Here is a 20,892-nt window from a genome sequence, read left to right on the forward strand (position 1 = left end):
CAATTGTGATGATATAGTCTTTGGGCATTTCACTGACCATATTCTGGGCTCTCCATATGTGACTGCTCTTATTCAAGATTGGCAAGCTATCCTATGCCATCTACAATGGTCCAGTAGGTCTTCGAATCGGGGTGACTCAATGTTGCTGCAGAGTATTCATTGGAGCAGGGTATTTGATAGACCACTTGTTTGGTCTCATCCAAGAAGGCCTACAATTTGTCTACATTGGATATTCGTCACGTATGTGACATCGTGGATGAAAATGGTTATGTTTTCACTTCTCCACAAGCCATTAGGCAATGTAATTCGGGGATGCATCACAGGCCAATCTGGAGAGTCATTTCGGAAATGATGCAACCTTTTCAGCCATTCCCAATGCTTGAGGAGGTAGGGAGATTTCGAGATTGGCGTTTTGATAGGCAACGTCCAGGATATACTCTTGTGCCTTTTTACCAATTGTCTGCAGCCAAGGCTTCTTACCATCTCCATGGATTGAGGATCATGCAAATTGCCTCTAGCGTATGTTGAAATCTCTTGCTTGGTGGAAAGCTGCATTGAAAAGAATTCGGAAGAGCGGATTGCCCCTCAAGCAATGTGTTACATGCAGAAGCTATGGGAGTCTTCTTTCAGTCCTAAACACATCCTGGAACAAGTTGATGCAAAAACGCAAACAGAAGAGAGAGAGGAGAGAGAGAGAGAGAGAAAGCTGAGAATTCAATATATCATATAGTACAAAAAAAAGTACAAGTGTCCTATGGCTGCCTTCTGGAAAAGGTAGAATACCTAATCAAATCCTAGTCTATGACTAATCCTATGATTCAGCCAAACAAGGGGAGACCTACATTGAGTCACCCCCTCTGTCATCTTTCCTACTTTGGCAACCTTTTCACTGAACATCCGGCCCGATCTCCAAATCCACTCTAACTCTGATGAAGATCTATGCATATGTTCCATCTAGTCCCCATTGTGTTCCTGCCCTGTCCTTGAACACTGTCTTTGGTCTTCTTTCCTGAGAAATGAGCCTAGCACTCTCACTCCACCCCTTAGAGGATCAACCTCCCCTGGAACCGTTGCCTGAGAGCCTTCCTGGTGTGCCCCAAGCGGCACCCGACTCACAGGATTGCCATCCCCTTGGGCTTTGTGGAACACCACCAACCAACCTCCTAGGAGTTCTTCCCTGTCTTGTGTTCCTTGCCTTGGGTTTCATACCTATGCACTTTCCTGTGCCTTGGACCTGTGCACCCTCATCTAGGACTGAATCAGTGTTTAGGGTGTGCCTGTGCATGTCTTGCACATGACACGATGATTGTTTCTATGGAGATGTGTGGTTGAGGTATTCCTAGTGGGAACTCTTTTGGCACGGAGGCATATTGCCGCTGCATCTTGTAGGCGGTGCTCCCATCCTGGGGAGACAGTGCGTCACCTTCTTTGGTATTGCTTGCACTCTCGGGGTTTTCTTGATGACTTGTGCAGACACCCTCGGGCTCATTTTCTTTGGAGGCGTTTCGGTCGAATGTTTTTGCTTTTTGGTTGTCTTTCTCCTCCACTACTAGCTAGGTGGTATACTACTAATTCCACCCAGTGGAGATGGTGGGGTGTAGTACATCATACATGGGGCATGGGGCGAGGAAGACTCACATTTGTTGTGCCCTAGTGTAGCCTTTGGACTCTCCTCCATATCTCTGCGGTATCGTGCCTGGATATGGGCAGGACTGGGCCTGATGGAGTAGTGGTGGTCTGCGCCTGGGTAGTCGCGGTCTCCTGGCAGCTCTAATCTCCGAGGCTCTCTGTAGTGTGAGCCCTCGTCGGGAGGTAGATGATACAAGGGGAGGGGGATGTGGCTTGCTGATAGGCCTGAAGAAGCTGGTGATCTCTGGCTGGGATCTCTCGCTCTGCACCTGTAGAAGCCTCTCTCTATGTCGGTGTAGCTCAAGGAGGAAAAGGCCTAAGCATCTCTGATCAGGATACTCCATCACCCAGCTAAGTGGGCCAAAACCCTCTCTGAACAAGCAGTGGTATCTCCCTCTAGTCTCATAATATACAGGGCATCTGCATATGTAATGCTCCTCTGTCTCTACCTCTCTGTGGCATAATCTGTATACTCAGTCCTCTCTAGGGGTCCATGCTGCTCTCCCTGCCTCAATCTCCAAAGTGTGAGAGGAAACTCTAATCTGACCAATAGTCACCCTCATAGCGTGAGACATGTGTACATCCATATAGCCTGGGTGTCTGACAAATCCATCCTCTGTGAATCAAAGGATCTCTGTAGTACTGCATCTTGGTGGGAAGGGGACCTGACCAAGTCTCCCTGGTGTGCATCTGGATCAAATCATGTCTCAGAACTCTATTCCTCTCCTCTCGGGAGAGTGTAAAGTATGGGGAGTCATCATCAATACCGGAAGGGCGGTAATGTATCCATGTTGAGCCCATGTGCTGAGAACCACTCATCTACTGCAGCATACCATGATGGGTGATGGCCCTCTATGGCAATACTCTGTTAGGACTCCATGGCCAAGCGGGGTAGTCTCTCTGGACCCATGCCTCTGATGCATATGATGTAGGCTATGGTCTGAAATAGAGCCTCTACCATCATGGGGGGCACTGCAAGCTCTGCTCTGACGATCTCATATGGTACTGATGGTTTGCTGCAAATCATCCTAGAGATCATCACCCGACGCCAATCATATGTGGAGAGGTTAGGGGCCCATACCGGTGCTGCATACATCATATGTCATGTGCATCATAGATGCCATGGACATTCTCAGGGCTAGATCCAGAAAAGGCAACCAGATAAAGAGTATGAACCCAGTAGAAGAACTAGGATGATGGAGCACAGAGCACAGAGCACTGATGGCAGTGTAAACTGGAGCAGGACTTGGAGCAAGGATTTGAGAAGGACCAAAAGGATGCTCACAGAACCAGGCGGCTGAAACGCATCATAAGATGGTAAAAGCATCAGTCGGCTGCAGGCGCTAGAGTGTGTGGACTGGAGTCCAGTCGGGCAGCAGCATGCGCATCAGGAGCCAGGAGTAGATCTGGTCGGATTTGCTAAAAAGAGCATTAAAGGAAATTCTGAACTGGCCGACCAGCAGTCGGCCAGCTCCTACATTGTCCAAGACCCATATAAAAGGGCTCAAGTGCTCATCAGTTATCTCATTCTCTCCCACTAGGGGATTGGATCATTAGAGGTCCCATAGGGGACAGATTTTAGGGTTAACCACCTTTTTATGAAGGCAGCCAAGGGCTGCAAGATATGTACCCTTTTTGTACCATAGTACATACTGAATTTCCAGCACTTCTCTCTCTCTCTCTACTCTCTCTCTACCTGTGTTTTTGCATCAGATGGTGCGTTTTTGCATCAGAAGGTTTCCAAGAGTGTTTAGGGCTGAAAGAAGACTACCCAGAGCTTCCGCGCGTTACATTGGTATCAGAGCATCAGGCCCAGCCAGGCTAAACGCTGATTCAGTCCCACATGATGGTGTACAGGTCCAAGGTGCAGGAAAGTACACGGATTCGAAGCCCACGGCAAGAACACAGAACGGGAAGAACTCCCAGGAGGTTTGTTGGTGGTGTTCCACAGTGCCAGATGGGGATGGCAGTTCCGTGAGCCAGATAGGTTCTCAGGTAACGGTCCCAAGGGAGGTTGATCCTCCAAGGGTGATGTGAGAGTGCCAGACTCAGTTCCAGGAATGAAGACCAAGACGGTGTTCAGAGTCGGGGCAGGAATGGATTGTGGACTAGAGGAAGACCAGATGCATAGATCTTCATCAGAGACAGAGTGGTTTGGAGAACAGACCGGATTTTCAAAGAAAAGGGTTTGCCAGGGATGGATGATGACAGAGGGACTTCGGGACAGGATTGGGATGATGACAGTCACCCAAGAGCAAGTTGGATTCCCGTCATCAAGTTTAGCAGAGGGGGATGTCATGTGCATCATAGATGCAATGGACATTCTCAGGGCTAGATCTAGAAAAGGCAACCAGATAAAGAGTATGAACCCAGTAGAAGAACTAGGATGATGGAGCACAGAGCACAGAGCACTGATGGCAGTGTAAACTAGAGCAGGACTTGGAGCAGGATTTGAGAAGGACCAAAAGGATGCTCACAGAACCAGGCGACTGAAACGCATCATAAGATGGACATCAGTCGGCTGCAGGCGCTAGAGTGTGTGGACTGGAGTCTAGTCGGGCAGCAGTATGCGCATCAGGAGCCAGGAGTAGATCTGGTCGGATTTGCTAAAAAGAGCATTAAAGGAAATTCTAAACTGGCCGACCAGCAGTCGGCCAGCTCCTACATTGTCCAAGACCCATATAAAAGGGCTCAAGTGCTCATCAGTTATCTCATTCTCTCCCACTAGGGGATTGGATCATTAGAGGTCCCATAGGGAACAGATTTTAGGGTTAACCACCTTTTTATGAAGGCAGCCAAGGGCTGCAAGATATGTACCCTTTTTGTACCATAGTATATACTGAATTTCCAGCACTTCTCACTCTCTCTCTCTACTCTCTCTCTACCTGCGTTTTTGCATCAGATGGTGCGTTTTTGCATCAGAAGGTTTCCAAGAGTGTTTAGGGCTGAAAGAAGACTACCCAGAGCTTCCGCGCGTTACATCATAGCTGGGGTGCTTTGATGCGAGGCTCCTGGAAGTGAGCCTGATAACACTCGCTCCATCAATGCAAGGGCAGCATAACCTCGGGTGATCGTGTCCTGTGATGCCTGTCTCATGGAGAAACGGCTCCCATTACTAGTGAAGGTAATACCCAAGTATACATATGATTTTGTCACCTCCACCTGATTGCCTCTATATGTGATCATTGTATCTTTCGTAACCCGTCTGGAAGTGTGAAAGATCGTAACCTTGGTTTTCCCAAGGTTCACTGAAAGGACTCTCTGTGTACCCTGAGCGTGATGCACCACTCTCAAGCCAAAGAGTGTCGGGGAGAGTGGGCAGCCTTGCTTCACCCCCATAGTGCTGTGTATCTCCCATGATAGACCACCTTGGCATCTGGCTTGCCCCGTCCCCTCTCATATAAAGCAATGATCCCCCAGATCATATCTGAAGGCACCCCAAGAGTCTACAATCTCTGTAGGAGCCAGTCCTGTGGCACTGTGTCGAATGCTTTGCAGAAATCAACAAAGCAACAATAGAGTCTCTACTCTCGTGACTTCGCCTGCTCAATCAAGCTCCTCAAGGTGAAGATATGATCCAGTGTGCAGAAGTTACAACGGAACCCAGCCTATCCTGGAGCACGGAGACCCTCCCTCTCAGCTAGAGAGCTAAGTGTTGTTTCAAGAACTGATCCATATATCTTGGCCATAATATGGCCAACCATGAGAGTCCTGTAGTTTTCGGGGTCCATCAGGTCACCTGATTTGTGAATGGGGGTAATGATATTCATGCTCCATGTGTGTGGGAAGCCCTCTGCAAGTGCCTTGTTGAAGAGGTGTGCAAGGAAAGGAGCTATGGTGGTAGAGGCATAAGAGAAGTGCTCACTCTGTATCCCTGTATGATCTACAGATCTCCCATGATGTAGCCTCTTAAGAGCTTTCTCTACCATACTCAAAGTGAAAAAAGTAGAGGTGGTGGGTCGAGGATCAGGTGGAGAGGGTAACAGGGGCTGATCTGGTACATGGTAGAGGGGACTTTGTATAATCATGCCAGGTGGTCAGATCAGTGATGTGTGTGGGTGGTCGTGGCTCACGAAACCGCCTCCAATCCTCTTTCGAGTTAATGCACAGGAATAGTTGGTACAACTCCCAGTATTGTTCGATTTCATGTTTCCTCCTCTTCCGATGAGTCGGAGCTCGGTTTAATCTTTGAGCTTCACGCTCAAAGATCTCCCCTAGTTCTTTCTGTCGTTTGAGGCGAGCATGAGTCTCACGACACTCGTCGCCATACCAACCATTCTACGGCATCATCCCTACTTTAGCTTTAGAGGGGGGTATGGGTGGTATGAGGGAAGGTGGCAAAGGCAGAGGAGTGGAGTAGATCAGTCAACTGTGATAGAGTATCTCCAGAGGTGCCGCGGGATCCATGTCAAGTAGACCATGGTAAAGGGTATCGTGATATACGTGATCACAATCATGAGTGAAGTGGACAATGGTGTGATGAGTGGAGGTGGCTGCTGAGGCGAGGGGAGGGGGGGTGGCTATCATGGTGAAAGATAAGCATGTGTGATCAGCTCCGATGGGTATGAGGCGTATTGAGAAATCATGTATGAGTTGAGATGTCTCCCAGGAGCCTAGGATGTAATCCACTGTGCTACTTCCACCTCCATGTGGAAAGCATGTAAGTCCTCCTGACTACGGCCATCTCTCCATCCCGTTATAGATGAGGAGACGGTAGCGTGATCCTAGCTCCAAAAGCTCCCATCCATAGTATTTGACTGGCTTAGTATCTGCAGAAACCCTCTGTGATCCGGAGTCCTCGTCCTCTATAGTAGGTAGCTGTATGGGATCTCCCTCGAAATCATATGCAGTGCACTGTCTGCTCCTCGTCCTAGCATTGAAGTCTCCCATTCCTAGTCTGAGGTACTTTGTAATCTCATCTGAGAGCGCACTGTATGGTGATGTAGCTCCTCCAGTCTCCTCCCTCTCCTCCACCTCCTCTATCTCCTCTCCATCCTCTATCTCCTCTTTATTCGTGGCATAATGTGAGGTGTCTGGTGGAAAGTAACACAGCCAAAAAAATCTAGAGAAGGAATACCCCAGAAATCTGAGTCGAAGAAAATGTGAAATTTGGCAAAGGAAACTTTTGGTCTGCGGACAATACCAAAGAAGATTATCACTGTTTCCTTTATGCAAGGGCAAGAAGGACATTTCGGTGCAGCAATGTGTCTTTTTTCAAGAAGTTCTCCAACTGGGAGCACTCCCAACAAGCATTGCCATAAAAACAACCTACATTTGAGTGACAAATTACTATGCCAAATTTTCTTTAGATTTTGTTTCCACCAACAAGCTATCTTAGTGAGGAGCCAAATCTTATTAACTCGATCGACAAACCAAGGCGCAAGAATAATCACCTGTAAATCAAAGCAACCGAAGCTTGAGGAAAAGAGACTCTAGGATAAGGTCTAGGATCTACCCTATGGAAAATCCAATCCTTCGTTCTTTCACCATCCGGAACAACCATAAGAAGTAAAAGGCTGCAATTATTCCTGTAACATGTGTCATAAAGGTCTATAGTGCATACCCAACCGCCAATGGCTTTGAGCTGGAGGGAAAGGACAAACAGTTCCTTTAACATCAACATCTTGACAAACCCGAATGCCTTTTATAGAAAGAAAGTAAGCTTGCCAAGGGGAATGGAGAGCCAAAGGAGTAGAGAATGCACGGCTCCAAAAGGTATTTTCTTGTCTCAAAGTATTGCCAATCTCGGGAGGTCTACCCGACCACTTAATATATTGTAGAACAAGCTTCCAGTCTAGTCTGCAAGGAGACGAGAGACATAAGGGCATCAAGTATTCCTACCCTCCATATAACCAAATAAAAGTTCCCAATAAGTTTGCTACCATTTGCCAAATGCATCTGTATTTGCATCAAAGCAAAGAGCTGCAATCATAAGCGTCCAGGGTAGTTGTTGCTGCACAATAAAAGTCGCAAGCAGAGTGGCTTTGCATGCCAAAACATGATAATGGATATTCAGAATATTAAGCCCTCTATGCATTTTCGGCGAGCATATGAACTCATACTCAAGGAGTCACAAGGCCTTCTTATATTGAGAATTTTGCCAAAAGGGCTCAATGCTATTTGTCATAAAACCAAAGATCATGGTTTTTAGACCATGCTATTTATCTGGCATGGTTTTTAGACCATGCCAGAAGAGGGAGAAAAAACTGAATATATGCCATCAAAATCAATTGAATCTGACATGAAGTGGCAAAACAGAAAGTTTCCAATATTCCAATTTAATCATGAGTTTTTGCAGCACCCAATTTGTAGCATCACGAAGTGAAAGATTCCACCCCACGGGATATCCCAAATGTCTAACATGTTGTGTAACACACACGCACATACATGCATGCATGCATGCATTACATACATAATCATAAGCACATACATGCATGCATGCAAGCATTACATACACACATCACACTCATACATTACATACATAAATACACACATTGTGCACGCATGCACAAACACGCATATTTACGCATACATACAAACATGCATACATAAATACATGCATCCATCCATCCATTCATCCATTAGTACCTGTGCATATACATACAGCTTAAATGTGCAACCTTGAAAGGCAGCATCATCAAAGAAAATACAGGTTAGCCAAATGAGTTATGGAAACCTTTTGACGGAGAATCGGATTATCTAGAATGCCATTTACAGCCCATGCATTCCATGCTTCCAATACAACACCATCATACTGCATAGTCCTGTATTTCAATAAAAAAATAAGTCAGTTCAGGATATGATGCTTTGTGCACCATGACAATTTGCTCCATGGTTCATTATGCCATGATAAATCAAAGTACCATCACATACTTTTTGACATTATCCAGAACCATGACAATCAGTGCATGCAGTGGTTAAGGCTTCATACTTGCATTCAGAGGATATGATGTTCATGGCATGCTTTGTTTCATCTTTTTGTGTAAGTAGTGTGTCCATTTGCCACCCTTCCAATGTGACACGAGGAAGAATCTGCACAGCACATTTGCCCATTACCATGCTTAAAAAAAGTGTACTTCGGCTAAATGCATTTCACAAATACAGCCACCCACTACTAGGAAGGAACCTGGAGGTGAGAGTACAATGCTTTTACAGACAGGCTTGACATCTGCCACACAGCCTAGGGGGTGGGTCGGTAGTTGACATGGGATGTGCATAACTTACAAGACATGCAAGTGCCTTTCCTTGAAATTTACAGGTATTTTTACAGCAGGAGTCTATATTTATTGAAAAATTAATGGTGTGAGGAAAAAAAAAAGAAAGGGAGGTTTACCAGGGGGCACCCTTTGATGCGCACACTTTCAATCCACTGTTGGTCAGCGTCGTGTCTTCCATGCAGCTCCAGTATTTCCCCACTGAGAAGTACCAATGCAGAACAATCTAGTCATCAGAGTGCTGATATAACTTAGCAACCACGAATCAATACTCAGTATGGAAATCTCATTTCATTGCTGCTTGTTAGAATGCCTTGTATTTACAGGTGTCAGGATTTCCCTAATTATGCATCAGCCTTAAGGGAATCCTGTAGATAAAGGATGTGTCACATGGGATTTCCAATGGATGTAGCAGTCCACCTACTTTAAGGCCTTCTGCCTTCATCGCTTGACATTTCTGGCACTTTATTTAAAACATAATTTAGGTCATCCTTATTCATACCTAGCTACAAAAACTCTTCCAAAGTGCATAAGCCTGTAGAAATCTTCAAAAACCCACCATTTCAGCTGATACCAAACAGGTGACACGTGGGTGAGCTTGTGGCGGAACAGTTTAGCCATGTCATAACCTTTGGAGTTCCTGCATAAAGAGTCACCAGATCTTCAAACCCTAAATTTTGACAATCTGAGAAAAAGAAGAGAGACAATAAGGAAAAGAAAAGATTGCTTGAGGTGAGGGGATAAACCATGGAGTCACATAGGCTAGAATTGAATTATTGAAATGTCTCTTTGTTTTGTCTATGTGTGGGCTACCAAAATCCTGTTTGGACAAGCTCACCATTAGTCAAAGATGGCAAAAGCTACTACAAAACCCTAGAAAAAATAATTGCCACACAAACTTAGTTGATGTTACTTAACCCTAGAAAAATAAGAATCAACAAAAAACTAGAAAACCCTACAAAAATAAATCTCCTCTACGAGTGACCTGTTCGCAGTCATCTCCTATCTATACACTATGTCAGGGCCTCTGTTGTGGGTGTGCCCGCCCGTTTTAGTGTCTTCCCATTTTTCCTCACTCTCCGTATATTTTTCCTATTTTTCTAGAGGAGTGGATGGGCTGTTGGCTGCCCCCAGTTGCTAGCTGACTGTGTTTCTTTGCTGCCCGACTGTACTGGTGCTACCCGACCACTCCTTGAGTGCTGGCCGACTTGGTTTATACTGGCCGACTGTCATTTTTCTGGTCGTGGGCAGCCAGGACTGCTGTCGGCTGATTATGGGCTGGCCAACCAGCAGCCAGGGGCCATATAAAATGGCCCCTTGCCCCCACACTCCATCTTGTATATTTCCAGCATTTTATTGGTGTATATAGCAAAGTTACACAGCTTCTCTCTCTCTCTTTCATATGTGTATTGCTCCAAGCCGGGAAAGAGATATCGTCAGAGGATATGACCATCACGTTGTTGTCACACTTGCCCTCTCAGTACTCAGCATTTTACTCCTCTTTGATTACCAGTGGCATGCTCAGCACCATCACATGGGAGGAGCTTGTGCCAATGGTCTTGGACCAGGAGGAGCGATTTACGAACCCTCCACAGGGCGGAGGTTCTGAGGCCTTGACTAGCCAACCGTCGAAAGGCCGTAACAACAACAACAAGAGCAAAAGTCTTCATCGGAGAAGTCTTCTGAGAAGAAGCCCAATTCGGACCGTGAGAAACTGAAGGCCAAGAGGACTTGTCATGATTGTGGCGAGAAAGGCCACTATTGGAGAAAGTGTCCCAGCGACCTGGGAAGAGTGCTGATTCTTCAGCTTCAGCTGTAAAGACTCTAGCCTTTGTGCACTTGGAGATGTTGGCACCGATGCTTCATCTTCTTCGAGCGAGGAGGTAGTTGGCTTCACCGCCAAGGATACTCGGGAATGGATTCTTAATAGTGGTGCTTCCAGGCACATGACTCCTTCCCGTGACTTCTTTCACGATCTTAAACGGCAGTCAGGTCGCATTTTCATTGGCAACAATTCCACCATACCGATTCACAGTGAGGGCCAGATGGAGATCATTCCCGATGGTAGAGGGGGGAAGAAGCATTCATCTCGTGTCCTTTACGTCCCCGCACTTGGTTTTCATCTGTTGTCAGTGCATGAGGTTTGCAAGACTGGCTTCCGGGTGGAGTTTGAGGAGCATTCTGTTGCTCTACAAGACCGCGAGACTCGCCAGGTTGTTGTTTGGGAAGGCGAAGTGGAGAGTGGTATATACAAACTCTCGGCACTCTCCTCATTGACAGGTTCTCAGATTGGTGATTTGTGGCACTTTCGGTTTGGCCACTTGAATGTGGATGCGCTACGGCGAGCTATCCAGGACTACATGGTGGTTGGCTTGCCAGATGTTGGCAGCAGGCAGGGACGCTGTAGTTCTTGCATTCATGGTAAGCAGCAATCTTTTCCGAAGCGGGCTTCAAAACCTTTGGAGTTGGTACACACTGACTTGTGTGGACCTATGCAGACGCCATCCTTGGGAGGCTCTTTGTATTTCATGCTGCTGCTTGATGATTGTAGCAGATTCACTTGGGTTTATTTTCTTTCACAGAAGGACCAAGCTTTTGCTCGGTTCAAGGAGTGGCATGTGATGGTGGAGAAAGAGTCTGGCTTGCAGATAAAGACTCTTAGGACTGACAAAGGAGGAGAGTTTTCTTCCAATGCATTCGTGTGGTTTTGTGCGGAACATGGCATCAAGCGGGAGCCGGCCAATACAGGTTTGCCTTCTGAGAATAGAGTAGTTGAGCGAAAGAACAAGACTGTGGTGGAGATGGCAAGGACGATGCTGGAGCATCGTGATCTTCCTCGTCCACTTTGGGGAGAGGCTGTAGCTACGGCTGTCCACATCCTCAACCGTTCTCCGATGACTTCAGTACTAAACATGACTCCCTTTGAGACGTATTTTGGCAGGAAACCAGATGTCTCCCATTTTCGTGTGTTTGGGAGTGATGCATATGTTCACATTCCAAAGAAGCAGAAGAGGAGGAAGCTTGACTCAAAGCCCCAAAAGCTTGTTTTTGTGGGATATAACTCTCTTTCCAAGGGATACAGGTTGTATGATCCAAAGAAGAACGAGGTCGTCGTCAACAGAGATGTGGTTTTGATGAGCATGTTCCAGTTTCCACGGTTGATGAGCCGCCACTTCTTGGAGACCCAGATGATTCTGATGATGATTCCCAGTTGTTTGTTCCAGCGGGACAGCCTCAATCAGTTGAGGAGGTTGAGCCCGCAGCTGGAGATGAGCCCCCGCAGCAACAGGAGGCTCCGCGTTCTATTCGAGTACCCAGGTGGTTGTTAGACTCCCTTCGAGAGTCAAGTGTTACGGAGCTTCCCTCCGAATGGACCACGAAGGACGAACCTCGAAGATCACATAGAGTTCAAGACAAAAGTCATTCAGCGGAGCTCTTATTACAGGTAAACTATGCTTTGATGTCTTGTATCATGCGGGACAAAGAGCCCACTTCCGTCAAGGAAACCCTTGCACAAGATACTTGGAGGAAAGCCATGCAGGTGGAACTGGATGCCATAGAGAAGAATAAAACTTGGGAGTTGGTTCCGAGGCCGTCAAAATGGTCTGTCATTGGTGTCAAGTGGGTCTTTAAGACCAAGTATACGTCAAATGGGTCGGTGGTCAAACACAAAGCAGACTTGTGGCTAAGGGTTATGCTCAGCGGCCTGGCATCGACTATGAGGATACCTTTGCACCAACAACGAGGATGACCACGATTCAGACCGTTCTTGCCCTTGCTTCTTCTCCGCGATGGCCCGTGTTTCAGATGGATGTGAAATCTGTGTTCCTTAATGGTGACTTGCAGGAGGAGGTGTATGTTGAGCAGCCTCCAGGCTTTGAGGTTCCAAGATCAAAAGGGATGGTTTACAAGTTGCGGAAGGCCTTGTATGGTCTTAGGCAAGCTCCCAAGGCTTGAAATCAGAAGATTGATTCCTTCTTTCTACGAACTAGATTTCAGAGATCGGGTCTCATTGGGACGCAGGATTGCGGATCTTGCAGTATCTGCAGGGTACGAAGGATCTTGGACTCTTCTACACCACTTGAGGCTAGAGTGACTCAGATTGGGGAGGAGATCCAGACACGAGGAGATCTACATCAAGCTACAGTTTTATCCTCGGCTCAAGAGCTATTTCATGGAGCAGCAAGAGGCAGCCAACTATTGCCTTGTCGTCTACAGAGACAAAGTACCGGGCTGCTTGTCGTACTACTTGTGAGGTTGTGTAGCTGCGGAGGTTGCTTGGCGAGATTGGGTTTCCACAAAAGGAGCCCACGGTCATCCAGTGCGATAACCAGAGCTATTGCTCAGAACTCGGTCTTCCATGCCCGGACCAAGCACATAGAGATACAATAGCACTTTGTTCGTGAGAAGATCTTGACTGGTGACATCTTGCTTCTTTATTGTTCGACGGAGGACAATGCGGCGGACCTCTTCACGAAGTCTCTACCTCACACTATGCTCCGGCAGCACTCCAGCTCATTGGGGTTGGTTCCACATCCAAGAGCTGAGAGGAGGTGTTAACAATCATCTCCTCTCTGTACACTATGTCAGGGCCTTTGTTGTGGGTGTGCTCGCCCTATTTAGTGTCTTCTCGTTTTTCCTCACTCTCCGTATATTTTTCCTATTTTTCTGGAGAAGTGGATGGGATGTCGGCTACCCCCAGTTGCTGGCCGACTATGTTTCTTTGCTGCCCGACTGAGAGAGTGTACATAAAAACCTCCTACTGAGGGAAAAAGTACCCCGGCGGTCCTAAGTGTATTCACACATATCACTACCATATAATGCTACAAATCCCCCCTAGAGTGATGATGTGAACATGTGCAGGGTATGGCCGATCAATCCTGAAAAGGCAGTAAGCCCAAAGCTTTACGAAAAGCTTCAAACTTTTCGCGAGGAAGAACCTTCGTGAATAAATCTGCCATGTTGTCATGTGTAGACACATAGATCAAGCTGATCTCTGCTAAGAGTCTCTTTCCCTGACATAGTGATAATGCACCTCAATGTGCTTAGTGCGAGCATGAAACACTGGGTTCCTCACAACTGCTAATGCGCTCTGGCTGTCAGTGAAAATGGTAGTGCTAGACGACTATCCAACACCTAAATCAGCCATAAGACGTCTGAGCCACACACACTCAACTGTAGCTGTAAAAGTTGCCCTGTACTCAGCTTCACAGTTGGAAGTGGCCACTCTAGGCTGCTTCTTGCTGAGCCATGATATACATGAATCACCAAGGCGAAAGCAAAACCCACTAGTGGACACTCATGTGTCATAACATCCAGCCCAATCTGAATCACTAAAAGCATGCAGTTGTGACTCACCCCCTGAATGCCCTGCAAATAGCGGAAAACCCGCTTGGCAGCCTGCCAATGCTTCGTACCTGGGCTATGCATAAATCTGCTCAACTGTAAGACCGCATACTGTATATCTGGCCTCGTGTTGCATACATAAAGAAGGGATCCAACAGCTTGCTGATACAAACTAGCATCAAAAGAGTCTCCTGCATCTTGAAGACTAAGTCGAGTACCTGTCTCCATAGGTGTGGCCACAGGTTTACAGTCTTTAAGATTAAACCTCTTCAATAGTTTCTGTATATATTTAGACTGCAGTATAACAATACGATCATTGCTTTGCATAAACTGAATCCCCAAATAATAATGCAAGGGTCCCAAATCTAGACACCTAATGGTAGTCATACGAGATGTGGGTACAAAGGTCTCATCATAATCAATACCCTTTTGCTGGGCATACCCCTTTGCAACAAGTCTAGCCTTGTAGCGATCAATGCTACCATTTGCTTTGCGTTTTAACTTGTAAACCCACTTAGTACCAATGGCCTTCTTGCTATGAGGTAGATCTGTCAAATACCAGGTGTCATTCTTGAGTATAGAGTTATACTCATCATGTATAGCATGCATCCAATGATCATCATCATGTGCTTCCTCAAAGGAAACAAGTTCCTCCTCATTACATAAAGTAGAAATGAGAACATGATCCACATGAGAATAATCTGCATGATGAGAACCTGCATGAGTTCTGCTAGGTAAAGGAGCTGCCAACTTGCTATCCCTCAATGTCTGCACAAGCCATTTTGGCATACGCCTAGATTCTTCTATGGCTGCTCTCTCCTCATCCACTACATACTCAATAATTGCCTCATCAAAAGGCTGATTTTGCACCTGCAAAGGCTGAATTCCTGAAAACAATTCCATGCAGTCTTTTCTCATGAAGGCTAAGATTATCCATGACTAGTTACTGGCTATGGGTGTTGCTTTGTCCTCTTCTCAGCTGGCTGCTCTTATCCTCACCAAGCTTCCTCCAGACTTTGATGTGATTTCTCGATCTTTATCCACTCAGTTGGACTTTGATGATCTTAGCTCCCCACTTTTGGAGGAGGAGTCCGTTCTCGTCTCACAGGATAAATTGAAGGTGTCAATCAACAGTTTTAACCATGCACTTGCTGCTATACTTGTGGAAAAAGAGGCCATTTGTCCAAAGATTGTTTGTCCAAGAAGAAGGACAAGACCAACGGCAAGGCTTCATCTCAGAGAAAAGGCAAAGACACGACACAAGATAGTGATACAAATTCTAGTACCACTTCTAGGGCTCCCAAGGCACTTCCGGCTCAGGAGGGCACTTCCAGCTCAGGAGACCCCAGATGGTGTGCTTCTCTAGTACACATACAGTTTCCCCCCATGTGTTTCCAGCCAAAAGAGGCTTGTGGGCAGGAGAGGGGACTGATTACAGCTCCGCCTGCTGGTGCATGGGGACCGTGATTCGGAGTTCCAAGCATTAGACATCTGGCAGGACATGGTTATCTTTGACACAACAAAGATTATGAACTGAATCTATTCCAAGTTCATTGTTCGAGGCTTTTGGGACGTGATGTGTTCCGTCCACTGTTGGGGATTATGGGCGCGGTGTGTCCAGCAGAAGCTAGATGGACAGAGTTAATTCAAGATTTTGATTTTGAAATACGCTATCAGAAGGGGTCCATGAATAGTGCAGCAAATATGCTTAGTCGGATGAGAGAGGTAAATACTTTGTCATTCACCGAGATTTCCACTGACTTATTTCAGTCATTGAGAGGGCTTTGCAAGACTGATAGTTATTTTGGTCCATATTGGCAAAGGATCCAGAACGGGAGCTTATTGATTGACCAAGACTCAGTGACTGAGCAACCTACCATTCAAGGTGCAGGAGGCTAGTGGATGGTTCCGTAATGACGAAATTTATGTACCACAGGTCCCAGACATTAGGTCCAAGATTTTTAAGAAGTGTCACGACGCCCCTTCTGCTGGACACCCCAAGGTACACAAGACATTAGCTTTAGTGAGACACTTTCTATTGGCCAAAGATGAAAGGATATGTAGAAGATTATGTCCTCAAGTGTCAAATTTATCAAGCGACTAAAGCTGAACGCTTTAGATAGGCTGGGATGTTGCATCCTTTGCAATCTTAAGTAATAAGTGAGAAAGTATTTCCATGGATTTTATTACCGGGTTGCCAAGAACACGTCAAGGCCATGATTCTATTTGGGTTGTGGTGGACCGCTTAACAAAGACGGCTAGATTTTTACCTACACGGGAAGACTGTTACAATTACGCAATTAGCAAGGCAGTTTATCGAGCAATTGTTTAGACTGTACGGTTTACCACAGGACATAGTCAATGATAGAGACTCTAAGTTTACAAGTGGCTTTTGGAGGCTTGTTTTTGAGAAGTTGGAAACAAATTTGAATCTATGTTCGTCATATCATCCTCAATCTGATGGCCAAACTGAAAGGGTGAATCAGACTTTGACAAGGTGATTCCAAACGTAGTAAACAATACGTTTAGTACGATTGGAAAACGTGCTGAAAAGATTCCAAACATAGTGAACGTTGCCCCCGATATATATGTATACAAAATTTTTAGTTTACTTATAAACTTTTGAAATATGAAGTTTGAAGATTCATCAATGAACATTCAAGCACTTACTAATACTATACAAACTTTAATTTCAATTTTGCACAACTTACAACTTACAAGTCAGCCAAGTCAGCGAATAAAATTGCAATCTCTGTATACGGATCCAAGGAGGTGCGGCAGAGAGAGCCTTGTGGGGGGGAGAGAGAGAGAGAGAGAGAGAGAGAGAGAGAGTTGCGGGAGAGAGAGAGAGGGAGAGTTCAACAGCCAGCCACGAGCGTGTGCGGGGGGGGAGAGAGAGAGAGTGTGACTTGGGGCCTTGGGCAATGAGCGCAGGCTGCAACACGACCAGAGAAGACCAGCACATCGGCATGACCAGCCCACGAGTGCCCGCCGCCAAACAGAGAGAGCCGCACGCACGTAAGAACAGGAAAAAAAAACTTGATGTTGACATGCGTGGGTTTTTTTAACCTACATTAATCAAAATCCCAAGGACCCACGTTCGTGGGTTTCAAATTTCAATCGTTCTAAACGTTTGAATCAAATACAAACGACGTTTGGATGCAACCTTGGACTTTGGAGGACATGCTTCGTGCATATGTCTCCACAAGATAGGATTCATGGGAAAATTATCTTCCTATGTTAGAATTTGCATACAGCAGTACTAAGCATACGAGTACAGGTTTGAGTCCTTTTATGCTTATGTACGGATTTCAACCTAAATCACTTGTTACCGTGGGATTTTCAGGACTTCAACATGATACAGCGCATACTTTTTTGCAAGACATGCAAGAAATGTTACAAGTTGCCAAGGAATCTATTAGAAGCGCTCAAGACAGAGATAGATTTTATTCTAATAGACATCGTTCACCAAGAGAGTTCTATGAAGGAACGATGGTGTATTTACAAGTTCCGAAAGATTCTGAGACTTTACGAACAGGTCGATCTCCGAAACTATCCCCTAGATGCTCCGGACCATTTCAGGTTAGACGCCGAATTGATTCAGTTGCATATGAATTGGACTTGCCTTCTCATGTGAAAGTTCATCCCGTATTTCATGTCAATAGATTTAAGAAAGTATTGGGTGAAACAGACCAATTAATTACTCCTCAAGAAATCATAGATGTGGAGGACATGACATTTGTGCCACACGAATCTTGGATTTCGTGAAAGACGATTGCGGCATATGCTACTACTCACAGAATACAAGATCAAGTGGAAGGATCGTGTTGAGGAGGACGCTACATGGGAGCATTGACTACCCTTTAGAGAGATTACTCTCAGTTTTTACAGAGCTCAGGATGTCAGAATATGCAGCGGAAATGATAACCAAACTTGGGTAGACAAGAGCAAGTAGAATGCAGAAAATAGACAGCACAAGAAACACAGAGAGATAGGTGTGTAAACTCTTCTCTATACACAAGATCCCGCAGAAAACTAAATGAGAAAGTGGTGGGGGCATGGGGCCTATTTATATGCCCCATGCATGCAGTCGGCCCGCTGAAAAAAACACTCCACGACTGCATCAGCAGTCGGCCAGCAGTACAGAAGTCCACGACTACCTACAGCAAGTCGGCCAGCAGTAAAATACTCCACGAATGCTGTTTGGGCAGTCGGCTAGCCACACGACTGCAGAATGGGCAGTCGGCCAGCCACCAGAGTCTTCTGCCAACATCTGGCATCCCTCCACACCATTGAAAAATGGGAAAAAATACGGGTGTTCACACTCACAAGGATAGCTTGATTGTTTGGTTTGCACATATCATATTGGATCAAAAAATACCCGATGCACCACCCTGCAAGTTTCCATCATGTTGAGCTAGACGATGGAGGAGAACTGGGATAAGCAACTAGAGGTGCTGTTCTAGAGTGGTTTCATTCAGCCTAATCAATCTTCCTTTGCTGGCCTAATTCTGTTTGTCGAGAAGAAAGGCAAGTCAATAATCAACAAGTTTTCTCTGAAAATGCTGGACATTCACTTTATCTTGATTGGCAGATACCTTTTCCAAGATCAACCTCAAAAGTGAATACCACTACGCGCCGACGTAGCCGTTTGAGCTCTCACATCATCATCATGTGTTCGTGCATTACTTAAAACAAAAGGCACCACTCTAAAATACTAGTGCTCTTCCTTTCTGGCAGTAAAATGTTGTTTTGTGGATGTCTTTTGAACCTAATCCAAATGGACCTCCCCACCAGCCATGGCACATGCATCCTTGTCTGTGGATGATGCATAACCTTAAGGCTAGCTATAATAGCAGCTATAATTATATTACGCTCTCAAGAATATGTATATGGGTGGGCTATGCAAAATTCTGGGTGCTTTCAGTACTTATGCAACTAGAGAGATGAGCTGCAATGGTAGTCCTTAAACCAGAGGGTTAACTACTACAAATTCCTAAACAGAAACCCTAAAAAATCTTTAAAGAACTCTCAGAAAGGCTTCAAGTAAACCATAAAAAGCGACTTACAGAGAGAACTGCTTTGTAAGAGAGGCCGGAGGTGACAAGCCCTCTGTTGTAGACGGACCAGTCATGCGCAGCATCAGATGAGGAAGAGGAAGAAGAAGAAGAAGAAAGGTAGTGCCTGCTGATGTAGAAATAGGACGCTACCAAGGAGAAAGCAAAGAAAAGGAGGGCAGGTAGAGCGTGACGCCGGAGAGAGGAAGTGGTGGCACTATGCTTGGGGGGCCTTGTGGGCTTGAATTTCGGCCTGCCATCGCTGTTGTAATGTCGACGTTGAGAAGCTCTGGACGCCATGGCCAAAGGCTTGGCATTCCCGGTCGTCCCCTCCCCAGAAAACAACCCTGGTCACCTTCTTGATGTTGGCTAACTATGGTAGCCTCTCACAAAGGTAAGAATGTAATGGTCGCTTTGTACATTTAAAATTTACAAATACTAAAGAGAGACACAAATTTGAGAGAGTGTTGTGTTAATTGAGCAATGACTTAGCTAACTTAGTTAATAAAATCACATTTATTATGTTTTAAAATTGTGTAGGCCTTTTTAATCAATCTATATCCATAGGGCACTACAATTTCATAATTCATTCTCAGTTTTACTATATATTATTAATAAGACAACTTTATGGAATAACCTAAGACTATAATAAGAGAAACTGATTATAATTTTACTAGTCAACATGACACTCTTGCAGTGGGGTGAGGATTCTTGGCTTTTCATGATCACCAGAGATCAACCCTCCTCCTGCCAAGGTGGCTTGCAATAGTTCCTGGAGCCTATGGCTTTGTGAGAGCCATCCTCTTACTCATGTGGGATCTAGGCGAGTGGAAGTGGCAAGACCCCTTCAGCCTATAAAGCCCAACCACCCCCTTTTTTCATTACATAGCAAGGATGGGTCGCAGGATCCTCATTCATGAGATTGATATCACCTCGATACGTGAGAGAGAGAGAGAGAGAGAGAGAGAGAGAGAGAGAGAGAGAGAGAGAGAGAGATGGTATAGTGAGAGAATCTCACTACGATCCAGATTCATTAGATTAATGGCACCTCGACATCCTTCTATGTAATAATACAATAGAATGTGTGTGTGTGTGTGTGTGTGTGTGTGTGAGAGAGAGAGAGAGAGAGAGAGAGAGATGGTATAATGAGAGAGAGAGAGATGGCACCTCGACATCCTTCTATGTAATAATACAATAGAATGTGTGTGTGTGAGAGAGAGAGAGAGAGATGGTATAATGAGAGAATGTTACAAGGGAGTGTGGTATCAAACTCCAAAAAAATATGAGTTATGAAATGAAGATATTACAATCTATAAGGTCTAAAGAGACCCCAACCAATGTTTGAGCATAATGACAAGCGGTGGAAATTACACAAAACGTAGTCAATTGCCAAACATTAAAGTGAGCGTGGTGGAGTGAGGTGGAGTGTTATTATGATTTAGGGTGTCCATGGTAGAATTAATATGGCCAAAAAGGTATGGATGGTCAAGTGCCATTATGGTTTAGGGTGTCCATGGGTTAATATGGCCAAAAGGTATGGTGGGATGGTGCAAGGTTGAGAAGCTAGTGTAATTCATGCTGCATGTAGTAGGTGAGAATGATATCATTACCAAAGAACTTATTTTTGGAAATGGATTGCTTTACTA

General features: G+C 45.5%; 1 protein-coding gene across 1 annotated transcript in view; it reads right to left on the reverse strand.

The window, feature by feature from the left end:
• LOC147623227 (Glycosyl hydrolase superfamily protein) overlaps positions 1-19,650 on the reverse strand; it is a 56,258-nt gene extending 36,608 nt beyond the window's left edge. The window contains exons 1-6 of the mRNA XM_086821305.1: positions 19,259-19,650; positions 9,590-9,663; positions 9,403-9,483; positions 8,963-9,044; positions 8,561-8,661; positions 8,306-8,393 (exon numbers count right to left, since the gene is read on the reverse strand). Of these exons, the coding sequence (XP_086677431.1) occupies positions 8,306-8,393; positions 8,561-8,661; positions 8,963-9,044; positions 9,403-9,483; positions 9,590-9,663; positions 19,259-19,546 (714 nt within the window). The 5' untranslated portion in view covers positions 19,547-19,650. The remainder of the gene's footprint in view (positions 1-8,305; positions 8,394-8,560; positions 8,662-8,962; positions 9,045-9,402; positions 9,484-9,589; positions 9,664-19,258) is intronic.
• Between the last annotated feature and the right edge of the window lie 1,242 nt (positions 19,651-20,892).

Source organism: Cibotium barometz, chromosome 27, assembly GCF_041138505.1.
Source record: "Cibotium barometz isolate CiBa-2024 chromosome 27, ASM4113850v1, whole genome shotgun sequence".
Classification (NCBI taxonomy): domain Eukaryota; kingdom Viridiplantae; phylum Streptophyta; class Polypodiopsida; order Cyatheales; family Cibotiaceae; genus Cibotium; species Cibotium barometz.